This window comes from Dermacentor silvarum, chromosome 10 (genome assembly GCF_013339745.2).
Source record: "Dermacentor silvarum isolate Dsil-2018 chromosome 10, BIME_Dsil_1.4, whole genome shotgun sequence".
Classification (NCBI taxonomy): Eukaryota; Metazoa; Arthropoda; class Arachnida; order Ixodida; family Ixodidae; genus Dermacentor; species Dermacentor silvarum.
In genome coordinates, this window is record NC_051163.1 from 84,669,561 (window position 1) to 84,690,512 (window position 20,952).

General features: G+C 44.9%; 1 protein-coding gene across 2 annotated transcripts; it reads left to right on the top strand.

Moving 5' to 3' along the window:
* Positions 1-13,650: 13,650 nt before the first annotated feature.
* On the top strand, positions 13,651-20,307 carry LOC125940681 (uncharacterized). 2 transcript variants are annotated; one of them, XR_007463874.1, is made up of 2 exons: positions 13,651-13,742; positions 20,112-20,307. XR_007463874.1 is itself a non-coding variant. In XM_049657107.1 (2 exons), the coding sequence occupies exons 1-2, from the start codon at positions 16,396-16,398 to the stop codon at positions 20,261-20,263; spliced, it is 360 nt and encodes a 119-aa protein (XP_049513064.1). In that variant the 5' UTR covers positions 16,350-16,395; the 3' UTR covers positions 20,264-20,307. The 2 variants fall into 2 exon arrangements, 1 of the variants encoding a protein (XP_049513064.1); XM_049657107.1 differs by lacking the exon at positions 13,651-13,742 and adding an exon at positions 16,350-16,603.
* Positions 20,308-20,952: the final 645 nt, after the last annotated feature.

Here is a 20,952-nt window from a genome sequence, read left to right on the forward strand (position 1 = left end):
GTAGTCCACGTGAATGAGCGCAAAGAAGTAAGTTGACCTTCCGAAATGGATAATAATAACCGGGCTGTCGCGTCTAGCCGATTGGGGCACTTTATATTGGCTCTTTGTGCGACGCCGCTGCACTTACGGCTGCAATATGGATCGCACTTTTTTCTTTTTTTAAACATACATTCGGCGTGGGCCTTTCACGAAGCCAACTTATGGCTACTCAGTAAAGCCTCGAACGGTGCTCAGACTGCTACGCAAATAAATGCAACCACTGGCGGCCGACTATAAACACACTGCCATTCGCCGATTGCTTTCAAAAATGATGACGATGCTGTTTATCGACATCGCCTTTGTAACGGAGTGGGGACAAATAATCAACTAGCCTGCTTTATTTATTCCAGTTTTACTTGACCTATCCCTACCCAGCCTTTTGCATATGTGATGTCGGTCTTAACTTTCGTATTTAAAGCTTTGATCACTATATTCCACAATTAGCTACGCTGGCAATGACTCCAGTTCTATCAATCCCTTCGCTGCTTTTGTTTGAGCCAATACGCTAATCGTCTGTTACTACGTCTGCGCGCATTCTGTTGCTCGAGGAAACCTTTGCACTAAACGTTCACAGAAGACAATGCGCTTTTCCCGTACGTCTCGCCTACCTTTGTCCGTTTTTCGCGCTTCATCGGACTAAGAAAAGTCTGTTACTTATGTCGACCACTGAACACTTATTCCTTTCAACTTCCTTGAATCTCAACGATTCCGGAAAATGGACACTCCCTACACACCTCCCTGGGTGAATGTCATGGTAATCCATTATACGCGTAGGATGTGCCGAGTCGTATCCGGGATTTTTTTGCAGCATAGACGTCCCGGCTCATGTGACGCATATCTGCTCCGGTTTGTTTTTGTCCTCAGGAAACCAGCTCGGGCCGCAAACAGAAAGGAACTTCCCTTTGCGTTATCATACAGATTTCGCCTCCAGATTTCTTTCTTGCGGTGTTTGTAAATCTCAAAGGTGTTTTTTTTGTTTCCATCCTTGGCATTGAATTTACCGTCTCTGTTTCTCTCAGTTTCTTTTTCGTGACTCCTGATTGTCTATTCGCATTTCCAAAAAAACTGTACTTGGTTGTCAACTTTCTTGCTCTCTTCCTTCATTCCTTGTCCACACTTCTGAGTTTTGTGCACTTTAGTGCACAAAACTCTTTGTGCACTTTAGTGCAGTTGAGCCGACAATGCTTAGTCTTTTTTTTTCAAAATTTTTTCATCTGTGGTTGTCTGACTTTACAAAAAGCCCGACCCAAGACACGTTGCAGTGCCTCATTTGTCATTTTACCCTGGGCCTCCAAAGGCCTTCAGCCCCGACAGGATGTCTGTTTAACAGCACGGGATTGCATATACGAACCTTATGCTTGGCACAAATACTCCCTCTCCAATTTCCTCGCACTACGTCGTATTTATTGTAGCACCGAAGTCATCACTGTTTCATTATTATGGCATTCCGCTTCCCTTTCACGTTTAGATTATATTTGTTGACGCTGCAGTAAGTCTATTATTCAGTTATGTAGTTATCAAGGTATTTATGTTACGAGACTATGGGTATAACTTCCTGATGAATTGATCCCATGTCACCACTCATATCTTCTGCACAGATAACAATTCCTGATTTCATTGTGCTTAACTTAAGGCCTAGATTCATCGTTCCATTTCCATTTGTTTTCGACATCTTTAAATTCCTGCATTGTGCACTAGTAGCATTGTGCCGTGCGCGTACATCAGCCCCGGGACCGTCTGGTGCACCTATTGCCCATTTCTGAATCAAGACAAATCAAAATTTAATTTACTACTTTCCAATCGGCATTAAATGCTCTTAATATTGTCACGAGCGGCGATCCTGCGGTGGGTGCTTGGACGATGACGACGGCGTGGCTTTATGTTGTGCACGTGCTGTTCTGAACCAGTGATGTAGCGTTGTGCGCCTTACCTTGTAAATATATGTCCATTCTATATTAACCCCGTAACAATATGAAGCGCGCGCAACATTAGAGGGAGTGGTCATCCATGCTGCAATCCTCGGTGACTTTCCACAACTTGATTGCAATTCCTGCCTTTCTATACAATTTTTTGGGTTGTCCCTATATATATATATAATGAGAAGCCAACAAACAGTGACACCAAGGACAACATAGGAGAAATTAATAAATAAGTAATCATTTTTAATCAAGTAGTACGTACAAGTAATTTCTCCTATGTTGTCCTTGGTGTCACTGTTTGTAGGCTTCTTATGATATGATTTATAAAAATCGGGCCCCTCGGTTCCCTTTCTGCTCGTTCATATACATATATATATATATATATATATAAGGAAACATACCATAGGACTTTACTGACGTTTCGGCCGGGGTCCGGCCTTCATCAAGGGTTTGATTACAAGCACACAGAGCTCACTTTCTACATTTTCTTTGTAAGAGTGAACAATTACGAGAAAATAAAATAAAGACTACAAAGTAAAAAAAAGAAATGCCACAAACACATGAATGGAAACTTGCCCGTACACACAGTGGCCTTATTAAAAAAGAGGGGGAAAAATAAAAAAAAACGGTGAATACAACAAAGCCGTGAACACAAGCTCGTAAAACGTGGGTAGCCTATGGCCGCAGGCACGTACAGGTTTAGTGTTGTCAAGAATGTCAAAACGTACAATGTCAAAGTCATCAAAAACGATGGGCATATACAGTGGTACTATAAAGGGGTACAAAGTTGCACGTGCATGAAGTGGCATTATTGAAAACATTAAAAGAAGCATGCGAGGGGTCACTGCTGTCACGAGAGCATTTGACCACAAAGACGGTCAATACACCCTCACCTGGCCATAGGACTCCTGCACTGTGACCTCCACTAACCTCTGAGTTGAACGAACTGCGATCCATTGCATTCTTTGCACACGTGGCATTCTTTGTGTTTGCCGGTAGGCGTTTTTTATGCAGTCTATGAGTGTGTGAAAAAATATAATATAATATAAATGAAAATAACATGACAAGGTTATCAAGGTCAAGATAATTTCGAACGAATGCTGTGGAAATATGCATATCACTTGATAAACGTGTCATTTAATATGTGTTATACAACTGTTACGAAATACACGCAGAAAATACAGTAACACGACTTAACTGACGTTTCGGCCGCACGATCAAATGTAAAAATAGAAAAGTAGGGAAGAATGACAGCTAGAATTGCAGGTGCACACCTTTTGACATCAAAGAAACCAACTGTGATAGGGATAAAAGTATATAAGAAATATTAAGGGGCCACGAAACTTGTTTCAGGCCCACGAAACATATTAATTAATAAGTAATTAACAGTCAATTATGTATTTCATTAACTTGAGCAAGCAATGTCAGCCTCTTCAAGTACACCAGCTCATAAACTAGAATTGTGCTATGTGCCAGAGGCAACGTTTCAACATTTTTGAAAGTGTTCCTTGAATGACCCGGTATAAATGTTATTCCGTTTTTTTCTTCTCCTCCACTGCTTCAAGATAACCAGGCCTTTCAGCCATCTTTATTAAAATATAAAGGGATTCATTAAAGCGCATCTGCTGACTTATGCATGCACATACGCGCAGGCGTCAACTGGCGTCTTATGCGGACAAAAAAAGAGCCACTAGGTGCTAGAAAACGTTTTCCCTCTCCATTTCCAATGTGCCTCGCGAGGAAAACGCCCAGATGTGTTCCCACCCGATATCAGCGCAAGCATCTTGGCGTTCGGGGAAGGCAATGACAAGTTGTGTGACCACTTTAACAAAGACTCCACAATGGCCCTTCAGCAACACGGGGCACCCTGCAAATTCCTCGAATCTTTCTCCATCCACAATGATCCATGGCCTTTTGTTCACTTTTTCTCCCTGTAACTTACATTCCATTGAAGTCCTGCCCTTTCTTGGCATTGTTCTGATGTCATAGGTTATAGTTGGGGCAGCTGAATTATTCCCCTTCGCTTCTTTCTTACTACAGTAACAAAAATGTCGCTTATTCCTGTCAGGCGAGAAAACACGTGCTTTAGACATTAGCCCACGCCCATCAGGTAAATATCTTTTACAAACACGTGGATAGCCGCCATTTACACAGGTTTAAGTTTGACAGGTCATTACTCACATTGGAAATGGTTCCTCTGGATTAGGATGATAATGAATTGCATTCTATGACGAATTATCCGTGGTAGAAATGGTAGTGGCATCTTCATCGCTAATTTCCGCCTGTAAAAAAAGTGTTCGGTCAGAGAAAGAACCAAAACTGATAATAGTACTCCCGACTATATCAGCACCCTAAGATGTGCGCACATACACACTGCTGTCACTTAGAAACATGTAGGCTCGTCAAGGTCGAGCACGTTTGACCACAAAAACTGTGGACAACATTATAAATGAAGACTATTACAATACAGGTGTTCAACCCGGTGTGTAAGAGATTTAGCGAAACTTTATACTTAGCCCAGTATTGCTGAAGGAGCTGGAAATTGTCATGCGTAAATTGTCACACGCAGGAATATTAGTGAAATAAATCTGGCCCATGTGACTTGGGCGATCGTTTGAGCTGACGCAGTCTCTATTGCACAGTCTGCTTTGTTATTAACATGGTTTCTTTACTAACTTTAGGAGGCCACTCAAATTCAGTTCCTAAAATCTGTTCCATGAATTAAGTAATTTTTTATTGAGCTGATTTTGTATGTTTCTTTTTCCTGTCATTCGTAACAGGGCAAATGTATGCGCGACACGCTCAATTTCTTTTCAGGAAAAAAAAAACTACTCAATATTTGAATGGTTCCAGTGCTTCTTTCTACGGTGGGTCGTAATGTTTACGTAAAAGAAGATGTGGCCTTTTCGATGCTTGTTTATTCTTTAGTAGATGCGTCAGGCTGGCGTGGACTTGGCCAAAAATATGTCTGCAGCCTACACGCTACAGATGTGCGCAAGAAATTCAGTATACTCGATTAAATATTGATTTTGCCCGAAAATATTCGATAACTGGTCTTACTACAACAGAGAAAACAACTACGTTATTCGGTCATTTGGGCTAGCCAAAATTGATTGAGTAGCCCAGTAAGATGCCAGTCTGGTTGGAATGTATTCCTAAGCTCCTGTATTATAACAATCGAACTTGAGAACAAGCTAATTCCGAGCGAGGAATGATGCAAACAAAAAAAAAACAATTAAATAGGCGTAACGTTGCACAAACCGAAAGGTTGCAGCAGTGTGCATTACAACACGAAGGTATTTGGCAAGACACGTAATGCACAGAGCAGATCATCATCATCATCATCAGCCTATATTCATTGCAGGACGAAGGCTTCTCCCTGCGATTTCCAGTTACCCCTGTCTTGCGCTATCTGATTCTAACTTGCGCCTACAAATTTCCTCACATCATCTCCCCACCTAGTTTTCTTCCGTCCTCGACTGCACTTCCCTTCTTTTGGTACTCATTCTATAACCCTAATGGTCCACCGGTTATCCATCCTACTCATTACATGGCCTGTCCAGCTAATTTTTTTTCTTCATGTCAATTAGAATATCGGCTATTCCCGTTTGCCCTCTGATCCACACGGCTCTCTTCCTGTCTCTTAACGTTAGGTCTGACATTTTTCGTTCCATCACTCTGTGCAGAGCAGATAACGGCTGTTTATTTGTAGGTGACGTCATGTGGCTATATTGTAAACCTACCCCTTATGTATTACCCCCTAGAGGGGTCCTTAAGGAAATAAAGTGATGTGATGATGTGATGTTAACCAGTGTAACAAATTGATCGTATAAGGAAGTAAAATTGAAAGAACGCTGAGGATTGAAGAATATAAACTGGTGTGATAGGATATTAAAAAAATTCGAGGCAAAGGACAGATTGTCAGCTAACGCAAAACAAAGGTGTTCGGAGATCGCTTAGAAAGGCATTCGCCTTGAAGAGAGCACTGATTGGGCTGATGATGATTACGACCAGCGTTTTGAAACCACGCGCACAGAACATATGAACACCCCTTAAACTGTGACAGGTCAAATTGACTTTATTTTTTTTCTTGTATTTTTTGTGTGATTGTTATAAATAAATGTGAGCAAGGTCAATCTACTGGCCGCGAGGTAACTGCGTGCATGCCGGCTGACATCAACCAGCATACATGAGCGTTAATTTGATATAGGTGGAGATAATAGGTAACAGTTGACGTAACTGCAAAGAGAAGAAATGTGTATGTACATTACCTAAAATTAGCAAATTTAAATGCTTAGGCAGAGCTGTCTACTACATCGACGGACAACGTTGGAGGAATTTTTGGTCGCGCGAGAGGGAATTTTCCTGCACGAAACATCGATTAGCGCCCGTTGGGTGAGAGAAAGGGGAGATAAAGAGACGAGAGAATATAATCACGGGATGATGAGAGAGAGAAAGCTATGGGCGAGAGTAGCGAGTATGATTGAGCCAATGAATGAGCGAGCCGAGGCAAACAGCCAATAGGCAATAATGACATCAAAATGCGAAAGGGAACGTGGGCGAGGAGGAAGGATAGAGGAGACGCAACCCACACAGCTGCGACGGCAGTGCATGTGTAAATAGTTGCTCGTCTAACATCATGGCAGTTCGGCACCATGTTGGTCGGTGTGTTCGGCAGCGAGGCAATATTCTCCACGTGGTCGCTTCTCAGCGTGTGCAGACATGGCCTGTGTCCTTGACGGTTTATCCCCGGCGATCCTTCATTGCGGTAAGTTGAGTTTGTGTTTATTACTCCTTTGTTTTTTGTATGACTAGCGGAGTGAATATTTTGTGGTGTTTGCAGTAAACTGCGTTAGCATAACCGCGGCGAGGTGTAGCCGTCGCGTGGTTTTGACCGGTTTTGGCCGCTGACGTTTTTCGGACGTGTGCCGTAAGGCTCGAGGAACGTCTATGTTCGACACCGGCAAGCATTAAGGTTTTACAGGGTGAATCGAGCATCCTCAACTTCCGAACATAGTCATGAGTAGTAGCTGTTTCGGCAGATTCGCATCGTCATCTATTAAATACCAATTTTTATTAAACCATAATTCGCGCTGTTTAAGGTTGCAGTCATACTCCATCGGTACACGCTTTATTTTCTAGACAACGTTCATGCACGCAACATCCTTTATGCACTCACGGTAGCCTATCACGCAATACGTTTAGAAAGCTGACCTTGTGTGCCTTCGAATTGCCGCACTTAAGTATAAACCGCTTGCACGCGATCTTGCGCGCGACAGTGACGCGATGGAGATGGCTGTCGCGTTCGGTCGTCGCTTACAAGTCGTACCGCATTCGAGCGACGTCTCCCCGGTGTTGCCGGTATGAGGGCAGAAAATACGCGCCAAAAGTGGTGCGACGCGTTCTTTATTAATTTAAGCTGATGTGTTTTTCTGCAAAGAGCAGCATAAATTTTTCTAAAGGTCTCGGACTAGGTTTTTATCCTTGCACATATCAAAATTAAATAGTTTGCTCGTTCTGTGCGAGAATCGGTAGTTCTCGGCTGATGTACATCCTCTTCCGACTTGGCGCTATTGGCTAGTCGCTCATAGCACTTCCGGGCGACGAGCGACGAATTCCAGATTGCTAGAATCGAGCGAAAAGACCGAGCGATCTGTTCGCGCGACGGTCCGTTTCGTCGTTCGAAGCCGTCGCCATCGCGCACAACATCACTCTCATGTGGTTTGGGCTGGACAACGCGAAGCGTAGCTTGACAACAGACATGCAAATTAAAAAAAAAAGCAGTTGCTCCTCTCTGAGCTTCCTGATTTGACCCATTGCGGCAAATATATAAAACGATGTATACCGAAGCCCATCGGAGGAGGAAACAACTTTATTGTGTTAATTGTTTATTGACCTAAAAACACTCGAAGCAAGTGCAGATCAAAGGGCTTGACGAGACTCTTGATACGCTGAACACTCTTCTTTGGTACTTTTTTCCTCATCAAATACTCTGCTAAAAAAGCACCCTCTGGGAGAAGAATTCACTCTTTCTGACGTTGATCTTAAGCTGTGCCCTGCTCAATGCACCTAGAACCATTGATAGATAACTAATGTGACCATCTCTTGTTCTTGAATAGACGAGTATGTCGTCGACATACACACTACAAAGTTTGTCAATAAATTCTTTGAGCACAGAGTTCATAATTTTCTGGAACCAGGCGCCTGAGTTTTTTAACCCAAATGGCACCCGATTATATTCGTAGATGTCGAAAGGTGTAATAAACGCAGTGAACATCTTGCTTTCCTCCTTTAGTGGTAGTTGCCAATACCATTTACATAGGTCTATCTTGCAAAACCAGCGACAGCCACCAGTCTCGTCAATTATATTGTCGATTCGTGGCATCGTGGAATGGGAACAAGTCTGTTTGCCGGTTGATAAGCCGGTAATTAGTGCACAAGCGATAGGATCTGTCGTCTTCTGGCACAATGATAATGGGTGAGACATACGGAGAGGTCGAAGGTCTGATGATACCAGAATCCAACATTCCTTGTAGCTCCTGTTTAAGCCGTAATTTTTTTTCGTGGCTTATAGAGTTTCTTGCTCACAACACTTTTGTCTCGAAGATCGAAATGCACTTCTATTGCAGTCGTTGTGGGGGGATAGGTGCCGACACACAGAAGTTCTGGAAATTTCAACGAAACCTCGTGGGAACTTGTGACTGACCTATTTTGCGTCTGAATACGGTTGGAATGCTCGGTGGTGACAATGTCGTTCCACAGAATATTCATGTTGAAAAGTTTCATGTCAGGCCGGGATAAAAGGAAATCGAACTCCACTCCTGACATGACAAGACTCCTCACGGTGAGCTCTAGGTCTCTGAATTTCACTTTTGCATCCGTCCATTTTTATAGTTCTCGACAGTTGCCGTCATAGCCTTGAACTTTTACAGCTCTTTCGGCAAATATTTAGTGATTGTCAACTCTTTTCTCATTAATCAGACTGACCGAGGCACCTGTAATAATGACCGCGGGCATCTCAATATCATTTACGATCATTGCGACAAACAAAATGTTTGATTTCACTAAAAATATTGTCTCCTGCGTATCAGGCGTCCTGACATTCATAGATTTTCTGAGTATCTTCCCAGCGGAGTCCCCATGGCTAGGGTTGTGACAACCCCTCCTGGCAGAGTAATCTTCAGTTCTATTCTGTGTCCACTACCTTTCCGATATGTGTTGCACCTCGCGAGCCCAGGACTCGAACGACACATATTTTAAACAGTAGAGAAGCACCTCGGAAGTGGACGGTGCTTTAACCTGCAGTTGTCCCTGGCAATCTTTTGTCATCTCGTGTATCACTAGTGGCACGACAGAGGAATCTGGAATGGTGGGAACCGCCAATCGAGGTAGGCGCATCTTCTAAAAGTAATAGTCCAGTAAATAGCTGTCTCTCTGCTTGTAAAAAATTACTTGGTCCCACAAGTGGACTGGGTTCATTTTAAATGCCCGAAAAAATTTTCCACATGTCCCATAATTCTGTCATATGTTCTGTGATACGCAGATCATACCACTTTTTAGCGTTGCCACATAGGTACGGGCGCATGTGAAGTATGCGATCGGAGTCACTTAACCACTGGTTCTGCTCGCACGCGTACTGGAAAAAATCCAGAAAACGGCACCATCCGTGATACCATCAAACATTTCCGGCTGCACTGTTTCTCGACGTATCGCACCAGTGGCAAGTATATTCAAAATTGCTTGCTGTTGTTCAATTTGATGCATTTGCGTTTGCGTTAATTGTGCCATCGCACTTAATATGCCTTGCAAGGGCGGCCGTGCGTTCCTATCTGTATCGCCTTGAGCGCCACACTTATTTGAGATTTTTTTTCCCATAGACTCCTATTCTGCGAGTTTCATGTCAATTTTCACCGTACCTCTTTAGGTGACGCCGCTGATCGGGACCTTGGCTTTGTTGGTGATAGTTTCGAGTAGGCCAGGTGCAGTCAGTTCTTCCGGCGCCGCAACGATGTTCTCACCTTCCAAAGCATAGTCCGTGAAAAGGGGGCGGCCGTCATAAAGTTCAAACACACGCTAAAAGCATTCAAGACTTTAATTATAGTAGTCAGCTGCCATTACGTGTGCTTGCATCGTCTTGCGACGTAGAATGTAACCCACATCTGGTTGCTGTTGTCGGCTGCGTCAAATATAAAGTTCCAACACACGGTAAAAGGCTTCAAGACTTTAATTACAGTAGTCAGCTTCCATTACGGTCCTGCACGTCTTCGTTCTCTTCTGCCTCTTCATCTTTGTCCTCTTCTCTGTCTGTTCGTCTAACTAGGCAACCTTCTTTATCCTCATAAAGCAAGGCACTGCCCTTTGGGTTATCGTACAGATATTCCCTTCTAATTTCTTTCTTCTCATGTACATCTTCATGGTTCGTTTTGTTTGCAACCATTTCACTGCCCCTGCTTCTCTCATTTTCTGGTGACATCTTGCTGACCATTTACATTTAGCATTGCTGTCAGTTGGGCGTGTTGGTAGCGCTTTGTCCTGTGTGCTTGCTAAGTCTCTGTTTTAGTATCGCTTTTTCCATCAGAATATATATTAACAGTTTCAATTACCCTGTACTGGTTACCAAGTTTCTTGTCCTTTTCCTCCATTCTGTGTCGACGCTTTTCAGGTACAGATACATGTGCACTTTCTCTGCCCATTTATTTATATTCATGTTCCTGAATCTCTGTTATTTGCTCTTTATTCATGTTTACAAATTCTGATGCTATTGGTTCGTGTTTTGCGTTAGTATATTTCCCAAACTTTAATGTGACACATCTATGATCGCTACCCAGGCTACTTTTTTTTTCGTTTTCGTCTGTTATAATTTGGTGTAGTTGCTCGTAGAGTATTTCTGGGACTAAGGCATAGTCGATACATGACTGCCTGTTTCTGCATTGCCACGTTAGCTCTCTATGACGCTTATTCTCTCTGTTAACTACTATAAGATTCTGTTCATCACACAGATCCAGCACTACATAACCGTTGTAATCAGTATATACGGCTAAATAGTCCACGTGCGCCTTTATGTATCCCGCTAATATAACCTAGCCCGATTTCTTGAACTCAATAATATCGCTTCTAATGCAATCAACCAATTATTTTTTTCACTGATATCACTACCTGTCCATAGGTAAGCTGCTCCCAGGCACGTCTTTTTGCCGTGCCATGTGCCGCTAATCCATAAATTCTCCTCACATGTCTCTTTTACCCTTTTCCACTTCAGACCTCGCCTAATTAGTATGCGCGTCCGCCTTTCCTTGACCCGGTCATTATGTTGCACCCTTCCACACAAAATTGTCCATAACAGGCGGCTATTCCAATGTTAATGTCATAGATGCCTTTCGGTCAAGCCGTATACAAGTCATTCAGCTGCGTTTCAATTTCCAACCATTTTGGTGCTTGCGTGCACTCTGCATGTTTTTGTAACACATTTCACCTTCTCTCTTCTTATCCTTTGTGCGTCTTTTCCTAAAACCTTTAGGTCTAATTTTGCCTATAGCGGGTGTGCCGCTACATTCCATACTTATTCTTGCTTACTGATTGCCTGGCGCCCGTCTAAAATGCTACAGCCCGCGGGGCGAGTCGACGACCAAATGGTGTTGTTACGCTTTCGCTAAAATGAATCCCATCATGTGCAAAAGTCCTTCTCGATCTGCCCAGTGGACTTCTCGGCTGATTGTCAATGACCGTAAAGTTCATTTCTTTAGCTAGCGTCTAAATTTCCCTGTTTGTTGCAAGCCCTGCACCCGTACCCTTCAACCTCTGGCACCATGCACACGCGAGTTGTGCTTCCTTGAACCATTCCGCAGGTCGGTGACCCCATTGGCTATTTGTTTCGTGATCCGGGCCCCTCGTCCATGCAGTACGTCAATCACTTCGCCCATTGTCACCACTATGTGCCGCCCCCTCCATTGTGTCCCGCATGCGCTCCTTGGTTTTCGCCATCACATCTCTAATCGGTTTTCCAAGAAGCGTGGTAACTTGGACTCGTTCGCCTGCACCTGCCCCCTGCGCACCCTGTTATCGCCGGTTCGACTTCACGCTTGTTGCAATCCCAAACAAAGACAACTTGACGCTTTTCCTGCTTCTCGTCACCGACAGCTGCACGTGCGGTCGCGATGCCCTCCCCTACTGTCTTATCGTCCCCCTTCGCTTTGTTGTCCTAAGGCCCCTAATGTGGGGTACAAGCTGGTGCAATAATACTGCAATGCAAAGTGCGCTCGTATCGACGCTACGTCGCACGCATTTCAGATCACGTGGCAAGTGGCACTATAAGATGCTAATGACTATGATGATTATGATGATTTATTGGCATCCCTTCTGCCCCAGGATGGTGACCTAACCTACTTGATTTACTCGGTATGCCAGAGGTGTTTTTCATTCTAACATTATTTATTTTTCTCCTTATATTTTTTCGTCCTCAAGCAATTAGAAAGAAAACAATATCCGTGAGTGAAAATTATTGGCACGTTACATACACATTAGTAAAAAAATCTGAAATGATTCTTGCGGAACACTGCAAAATATTCAATGTGTTATTGCATGTGTTGGGATTCGACAGTCATCGAAGTGTGTCCTCTGCTAATAAAGCAACTATTGCCCAACCGCCATTTCCCAGCTTACCTCAAGGAAAAATTTTCGAGTGCGTTGTATATTACTGTGATGATTTTCCCGCTTGCAATACGAGTGCAAATGCCTTTGCAATATAAATACCATCATACTTCACCCCGAACGCGATTAAGGCACATTTTTGGTTTTCTTGCGGTCATTGCTGGCGCTATCTGGTTGCGGTACTCGGCATATGCGAGTTCAATAATGCTTCCTTACAAAGTTATTGATGGTGTACCGCGGCAGCCTCAATTGGTTAGAATGTAGGGGCGTGTACTGATGCTCGTGTTCAGTCCTTCAGCGACTGTGCCATTTCTCGCGTGAGTGAATGAGCCACCACTCCACGCTACCTTATCGTATTCGTCTCCCTAGTATCCATTTCCCTAGTATCCATTTCTGTAATGAATCACACGGTTCCTTGAACCTGACCCCTGTATTCTTCAAAGATAAAGTCACCCTGCTGCTGGGCAACTACATACAGCAGACCATTTCACTCGTCAGTCTGCCGTTGACAGAAAGCATGTTTCGTATATTGCTGCTTTTCCCAATTATATTTTCATCTATCTCAACGGCTTTTAGCATATTCTCTCGATGTCTCGAATAAATACGGGTTTGAGTGAAGAAATTCTCTCCTCTGTTCTATTTGTCCCTTCTGTGAAACACAGAATCATGGTGGCCCAACTGGCAAGCTTACGCCTAAGAATCCATTTTAGCGGGGACTTAGGTTATATTTGAAGAAGCTGCTACAAGTACACAGTATCAGCAAGTGTAGGTGCATCTCGCTCGCCCTGTAAAAAGAAATACAGCCGTAAAAAAGCCAGGAATACAGGGCATCAGAAACTTCCACTTGTTTATCTTTATGATAATATAACCATTACTTATGATAGCGCAAAATAGCAGTGTTACTGACAACGGAGAGACTCTGTTCATGGAAGTTGGACAAAACTCGGATACTATGTTCCACTATCACAATGCTTGTTTCAACATGAGCCTCCTTGGCTGGACCTTAACCCAAAACACAACTTATCATTATCATTCAACTTTTTGCAGGGTGTGATGCCAGGTGTCGTTTTACCATGGTTCACTTTGCGAAGTGTGGATCGCGGCATGATGCAGGACTGATGCAGACAGGTCGTAGAGGTGAGCCACTGTTTCAAATTGTAGTGTCCCCACGATAGTTCGTAGTTAGAAATAGGCAGGAACTGAGTTTTTCGCGACCAGACGCAAGGCGAAGTAACGATCGCGATCAATTTCGCGCGTGATAGAAATGAAAGCGGAGAGGCTGCGCGGGAGGGAGTGCGGGTGGCGGCTTCTACTCCGCCTGCAACTGCGCACTTTGCTGCCGTTGATCACGCACTCCGCATCTTGAAAGCGATGAGCATACGGCTCTTACCTTTCTCCGAGCTGTGTTCTCGCCGCTCAGTTTGCGTTCAAGCGATGCAGACAGCACGAAGGTCACTTGGCTCGCTGCTTAGTAGCCGCGCTTGCTCAAGCCGGCGTACTGAAAGCGAGTGTCCGCATTCACCGAGTGTGATGCGTTCAAGTTTGCCTGCGCCCACTGATAGCATGCTTGTTAATTCACTTAGTGATCAAATGTTTCCAAGTTCAGAGGGCAGATAAAGCTACTATCCGTACTTCGTATACCTGTCTACTTATTTGCTAACGCAATCGATGCTTCGCCTTTCGGTAGAAACTGCGACTTTTTTAATGATTACCTTAAAAAAACACGGCTACCGGTACATGTAAGCTGCAATAATCTCGCCTTTTATCAATACTCGAGCGCAGGTGTGCTGCTCATTCTCACGCTGTCCTCCTGCCATCTAAAAAAGACGTTCGCCACGGCTGCGGCACTGCAACTGCGATCTCATAGCCGCCTGCAGAAGCTCGACGTGCCTAACAGCCCCATAAGGAGTGGCAGGATCTACACAATGGTGGAGACCCTTCTGCGTGAGTTAGTGAGAAGTCGTGTTCTGTTTGACAGTAGTGCATTTCCGTCGAGGCACGTTTGGTAAGTCGCATTCATTATTATTCATTTCTCTGAGGACACTTTGGAACAACTTTGAGTTTTGGGAACGTTCTGTTTCGCAGAGGGCAGTTTTGGTCTCTTCTGATTGTGGTAGAGAGATAACAGGTACCGCAACAACGTGGTGCTGCTACCCGCCTGCGAGATACGTGCTGCACAACCCGTTCACAACGAATGGACGCCGCGCCATGCTGCAGGCCGTAGACGTGAGCGACTGTTTCAGAATGAAGTGTGGCCATGATACTATAATTTCTACCCAAATTAAAAAATTGGTGGTCTTTTTCGACGAAGATACTTAGGTGATTTCAAAGTTCGGCAGCAATGACTGGCGTGATCAGGCAACGGCGAATATCTCGGCAACCTTTGGATTGCAGACGACATTGTCCTATTCCGCAACAATGGGGCGAATTACCGCAAATGTTTGAGGACCTCAATCTAGAAAGTGTAAGAGTGGGGTTGAATATTAATATGCAGAAGACAAAGATAATGTTCAATAGCCTGGCAAGGGAACAAGAATTCAGGATCGCCAGTCAGCCTCTAGAGTCTGCAAAGCAGTACGTTTATCTCGGTCTATTACTCACAGGGGACCCTGATCATGAGAAGAAAATTTATAGAGGATTAAAATTCGGTGGAGTGCATATGGCAGGCATTACCAAATCCTGACTATCGGTGAAAAGAAATGTATACAAACATTGCATTCTACCGGTGCTAACACACGGGGCTGAAATTTGAAGGTTAGCAAAGAAGCTGGAGAACAATTAAGGAATGCACAAAGAGTGATGGAACAAAAAATGTTGGGCTTAATGTTAAGAGACAGGAAGAGAGCGGTGTGGATCAGAGAGCAAACGGCGATAGGTGATATTCTAGCTGACAATAAGCGGAAAAAGTGAAGCTGGGCAGGTCATGTAATGCGTAGGATGGATAACCGGTGGACCATTAGGGTTACAGAATAGATACCAATAGAAGGGTAGCGCCGCCGAGGATGGCAGAAAACTGGGTAGAGTGAGGAAATTAGGAAATTTGCAGGCGCAAGTTGGAACCAGCTAGCGGAAGACAGGGCTCATCTGAGATTGCAGGGAGAGGAGGCCTTCGTCCTGCAGTGGACATATACATATAGGCTGCTGGTGATGATTTGTTCACGAGCACAATGCAACAGCGCGTTTGCCTTCATTGCTAAGGCTCCCACATGTGTCATTGGTTGTAAGTTTTTGATTACGTCACAGCTCTTTAAATTACCGTTCTACTTACTTTGTTGTGCAAACTGTTACGCGTACTTGTCTTCAAACCTTCCTCTACCAGCTGCACCTGCTTTCCTTTTCTTGTTTTGTTTATTGAGCACACGTATATATATAACCCAATTTGAACAAAAACAATCTTTGTCTCGAAAGTAGTCATCACAGCCTCTTGGGAACATATCTAAACAGTGGTTGAAGACATTTAATGCAACAGTCGCGAAGGGGAAAAGTGAAAGACGCCTCTTCAAAGACAATAATCTCAATAATCCAGCCCTTTGTAGTCCACATGCTGACCTTGCATCTAAAATGTATTCCTTATAAAATGGCTCTTTGCCGCACGTATGTTCTTTAGAAACTGCCTATACCAATGGTTTTTCGCAAGAAATATTGTATAAACTGTGCAGAGTGCTCATTAACGGAGAGCAAACCAGACACTGTCATAACTGTTTATAGAATTTCTAACGCGCTTTTCTCATCACACATGGCTAGTCCATCTCAGAAGGGACAAGATGGCGATGTCCTCTCTCCAGAGTACATGGCCCTGCTCCAGAGCCTGTGCAGACTGACTCAACCGACAGTGAACGAAATCAGTGGCATATTCAACGGCGAGTTCCGCCGCGCTTTGGGAGACGGAAAAACGAAGCCTTCCAAAAGGTCCGAGGCTCAATCAACTTCCCGTGGAGGTCCGTCAACATCCCGGGGAGCGCCATCCCGCGGTTCAAAGAAACGCGGCGGAAAGTCAGGTAATGATGGTTTTGTTGCAGTCACTTTTCACTGGTCAAATAAGCTTGTCTACTCGACAGGGATGCAGCGCGAAAAGCTTGTCTACGTTTCTGCTCGGGGAAGTGCCTGTGTATGTATTATGTTTATTTTACGGTGGTTGTGATCTTGACGACTGGCGCGATCCCCTTTGTCCATGTTCCACGCGCCCGGTGGAAGTGCGAGCTCTTTTCACCACTGATGAATGCTTGTTTGCATGCCCCTGTGAGACTTTCAGTTGCCCGTCACAGCGTCTCTGGAGAACCTGCAAATTTGCATTTTCTTATCACATACTTGGTGTAATGCCACCACATCATTTCTCAAGTTCCATGGATGCACTGCTCCTTCGTAATTCTCAGATTCGATGTAGCATTTCTTCCTCTATGAAGACGAAGAAACAGAAGGAAGCGTAAGAACGCGAGCTAGGTTAAGGTGCGTTAGCTACACTCATTGAGGACAAAAGCACGGCACGTTGACAGGTTGCACGTTGACATGCAGTTTGACCGGTTAATATATACAGATGAATACACTAGTCAAAGCACGCGTACCCACTGGTGCTCAAGAGTTCGTCGTTCAATCGTAAACAGTGACATACTGAATAATAGCACCACATGCTCAGCGTCTCACTATTTCCCTAACTGTCCCTGTGTGACGCTCTTCTCGGATTATCGCAACACAGATATTGTTACTTTGACCGATGACTCATTTTTATTTCTCCCTATGTGAGCAGCGTTGAAGAAGCACCCTGTGCAGCTGAAAACACCCACTGAAACGAAGTGTGTAATGTTCATGATACTACAAATTCTGGCGGGCCCGGTATGCACAGTTCGGCTTGCGTAATACCTGTTTAGCGGACGCTGTTAGCGAGATCCCGTGAGGCTTCGTCTAACCACCATGCCTTATGTACACGTTGTCGGAGATTAACAAACTTGGAGGTTAACAAAAAGGCTTGACAACAAGTGAAGGACCGCAAAAAGAGCGATGGAACGAAAAATGTTGGGCCTAACCTTAACAGACAGGAAGAGAGCATTGTGGATCCGTGAGCAAACGGAGATAACTGATATTCTAGTTGACAATAAGCGGAAAAAGTGGAGCTGGGTAGTCCATGCAATACGTAGGCAGGATAACCGGTGGGCCATTAGAGTTACAGAATGGATACCAAGAGAAGGGAAGCGCAATCGACGACGGCAGAAGACTAGGTGGAGTGCTGAAGTTAGGAAATTCGCAGGCGCAAGTTGGAATCAGCTAGCGCAAGACAGTGGTAATTGAAAATCGCAGGGAGAGGCCGTCGTCCTGCAGTGGATATAAATATTGGCTGATGATGATCACGATGATGATGATGATGATGATGAAACAGTGGTGAAGGCCATGCAGGTGAGCTTCCCTTCGGTGTAGATGCCGTGCGCGGATGTGCGAACCGGTGGAAGAATTTGTCCTTTTATGGTGATAGCACGGCGATAAAACCGTCGCCGCGTGGTATGCGGCATGTGCGAATGCATACAGGCCAGGAGAGCTGAATATCGCAGCTAAATATCGCGCCCGCTAGATTCCGGGATAAAGGAGGGGTTGGGGGGAGGCTTATACTCCCGCAGTAACTTCGTCTTCCGCGGCGGCGCAAGCCACATCTTGAAAGCGATCTGCGTTGCGGGCCGCATCTAGGAGTTACGACTGCTCATTCCTTTAAGCGTGCTGCATTGACGCCATTGAGCTTGCGTTGACGCGGTAGACAGCACGGATGTGGAAACGTTTTTGTCAAATATGCAGTAAAACCGAACGGAGGTGCGTCTCACAACTATCATTTGTCATAAAATACAGGCACAAATACACAACAAAATATATTCTTCAAACAAGGCAGTTACATGCACGCGCGCTCACTTCGGCTAGACATATGATAATGTACTTCAAACGAGCATTAACAAAACGGCGAAAAATAATTAACAACAAGCACTGAGAGCACAGCACGTACAGTACAGATCAGTAGGAACACAAAGTGTCCAATGGTAGTCACACATGAAGGTCTAGAGCCTGATGGTCTCGGCGTAGCTCAAGGCAAATCTCGAAGGAACTTCTCCCGGAAGTGCAGACGCTCGATGAACTCGCCGACTAACTTGCCGCGGAATCTGCTTCTTCCGCAGGTGGTCAGTTTTCACGTCACATCACTTCAGCGGTGCGGTCTGATTTCCCTTCTGATTCCCGCACGGGGCTTTTATAGCTTCCGTTGGGGTTCTGGAACCTTCGGTTGGAGTTGGGATCCCATACCATCAACAAAGCCTGGGAACGTTCCAGTCAATTCTCGTGTCTTCAACGGCGGCCGTCGGAGGGTGGTGACTTATGTGTAGGCGGACACTCACGCTGTAGAGCTCCCTCTCTCTCTCTCTGGACTCGCCGGATGAGAGGGTGTTTCCGCGTGCGCGCGCTGTCTCTCTATGTCTATCACTAACGTCGCCTTCGCGTAACTTGTCGATGCTTCTAGACCCCGTCGGTCGCGTCGGCTGTCTGTGGCGTATGCGCTCTCTCCCTCTGTCGAAGCTGCCACTGGGCTGTCTTCTTTCCTTGCTGGCATGAGTGATGCGCGGCGCGCGCTTCAATTATGCGCTCTTTTGTGACACTTAATGACTAACAATGGAAAGGATGTGTTCATTGAAGCTGGAGTAAAACCGGTTGCTGTGTTTGACTACTACGATCCTAGTTTCAGCATCAGGCTTGATGAGTGGACCTTGCGTGCCAACAGACCACATGTCATCATTATCAATATCTTTTTGCAGGGTGTGATGCCAGGTATCGTTTTAGCATGGTTGACATTGCGAAGTGTGGATCGCGGCGTGATGCAGGCCTGATCCAGAGAGGACGTAGAGGTGAGCTACTGTTTCAGATTGGTATGTCTCCATGATGCTTTGTAGTTAGAAATAGGCAGGAACTGTGTTTTTCGACGCAAGTGCAAGGCGAGGTAACAATCGCGGATCCATTTCGCGTGTGATAGAATGAAAGCGGGAAGGCTGCGCGGGAAATTGTGGGGGTGGCGGCATCTACTCCGCCTGCAACGCTGCACTATGCGCCGTTGATCGCGCGCGCCCTATAATCGACAAGCTCAGCATGCGACTGGTACCTTTGTGCGCGCTTTCTCGACACTCAGTTTGTGTTCAAGCTATAGACAGCCGATAGGTCACTTGGCTCACTGCTGCCGCCGCGCTTACTGACGCCAGCGTATTGAGAGCGCCTGTCCCCATTCACCGAGTGAGATGCGTTCAAGTTTGCCGGCGCGCACTGATATCATGCTTGTTAATTCACTTAGTGATCAAATGTTTCCAAGTCTATAGGGCAGATAAAGCTACGATCCTTACTTCGTATACCTGTCTGCTAATTTGCTATCGCAATCGATGCTTTGCCTTTCGGTAGAAACTGCAATTTTACATGATTACATTAAAGACAAAACACGGGTATCGGTGTATGTAAGCTGCATTTAACTCGCATTTTATCACTGCTATTACGCAGGTGTGCTGCTCAGTCTCACGCTGTCCTCCTGCCATCTAAAAATGACGTTCGCCACGGCTGCGGCACTGCAACTGCGCACTGACAGCCGCCTGCAGAAGCTCGACGTGCCAAACACCCCCATAAAGAGTGGCAGGATCTACATACTGGTGTAGACCCTTCTGCCTGAGTTCGTGACAAGTCGTGTTCTGTTTGACAGTAGTGCATTTCTTTCGAGGCACTTTTGGTAAGTGGCATTCAATATTATTCATTTCTCTGAGGACACTTTGGAACAACTTTCAGTTTTGGGAACGTTCTATATTGTAGAGGGCAGTGTTGGTCTCTTCTGATTGTGGTAGAGACAGACACGTTTGGTAAGTCGCATTCATTATTATTCATTTCTCTGAGGACACACTGGAACAACTTTGAGTTTTGGGAACGTTCCTGTTAAGAGTGCAGAAGACAAAGATAATGTTCAATAGTTCAGGATTCAGGAGTCTGCAAAGCAGTTTTATCACGATATGTGATCATGAGAATAGAGGCGGTGGAGTGCATATGGCAGGCATTACCAAATCCTGACTATCAGGTATAATTGCATTCTACCGGTGCTAACGTGAAATTTGACTGTCAGAGATGGAACACTTAATGTTAAGAGACAGCGGTGATCACGGCTAGGTGATATTCGACAATAAGCGGAAAAAGTGACGCTGGGCAGGTCGTAATGCGTAGCCGGTTTTTACAGAATTTCGCAGGATGGCATAGAGTGCAGGCGCAAGTTGGATAGCGGAAGTCATCTGAGATTGCAGTTCGAGTTTACCTGCTGGTGATGAACTGCAGATTGCTAAGGCTTGTTCATTGGTTGTAA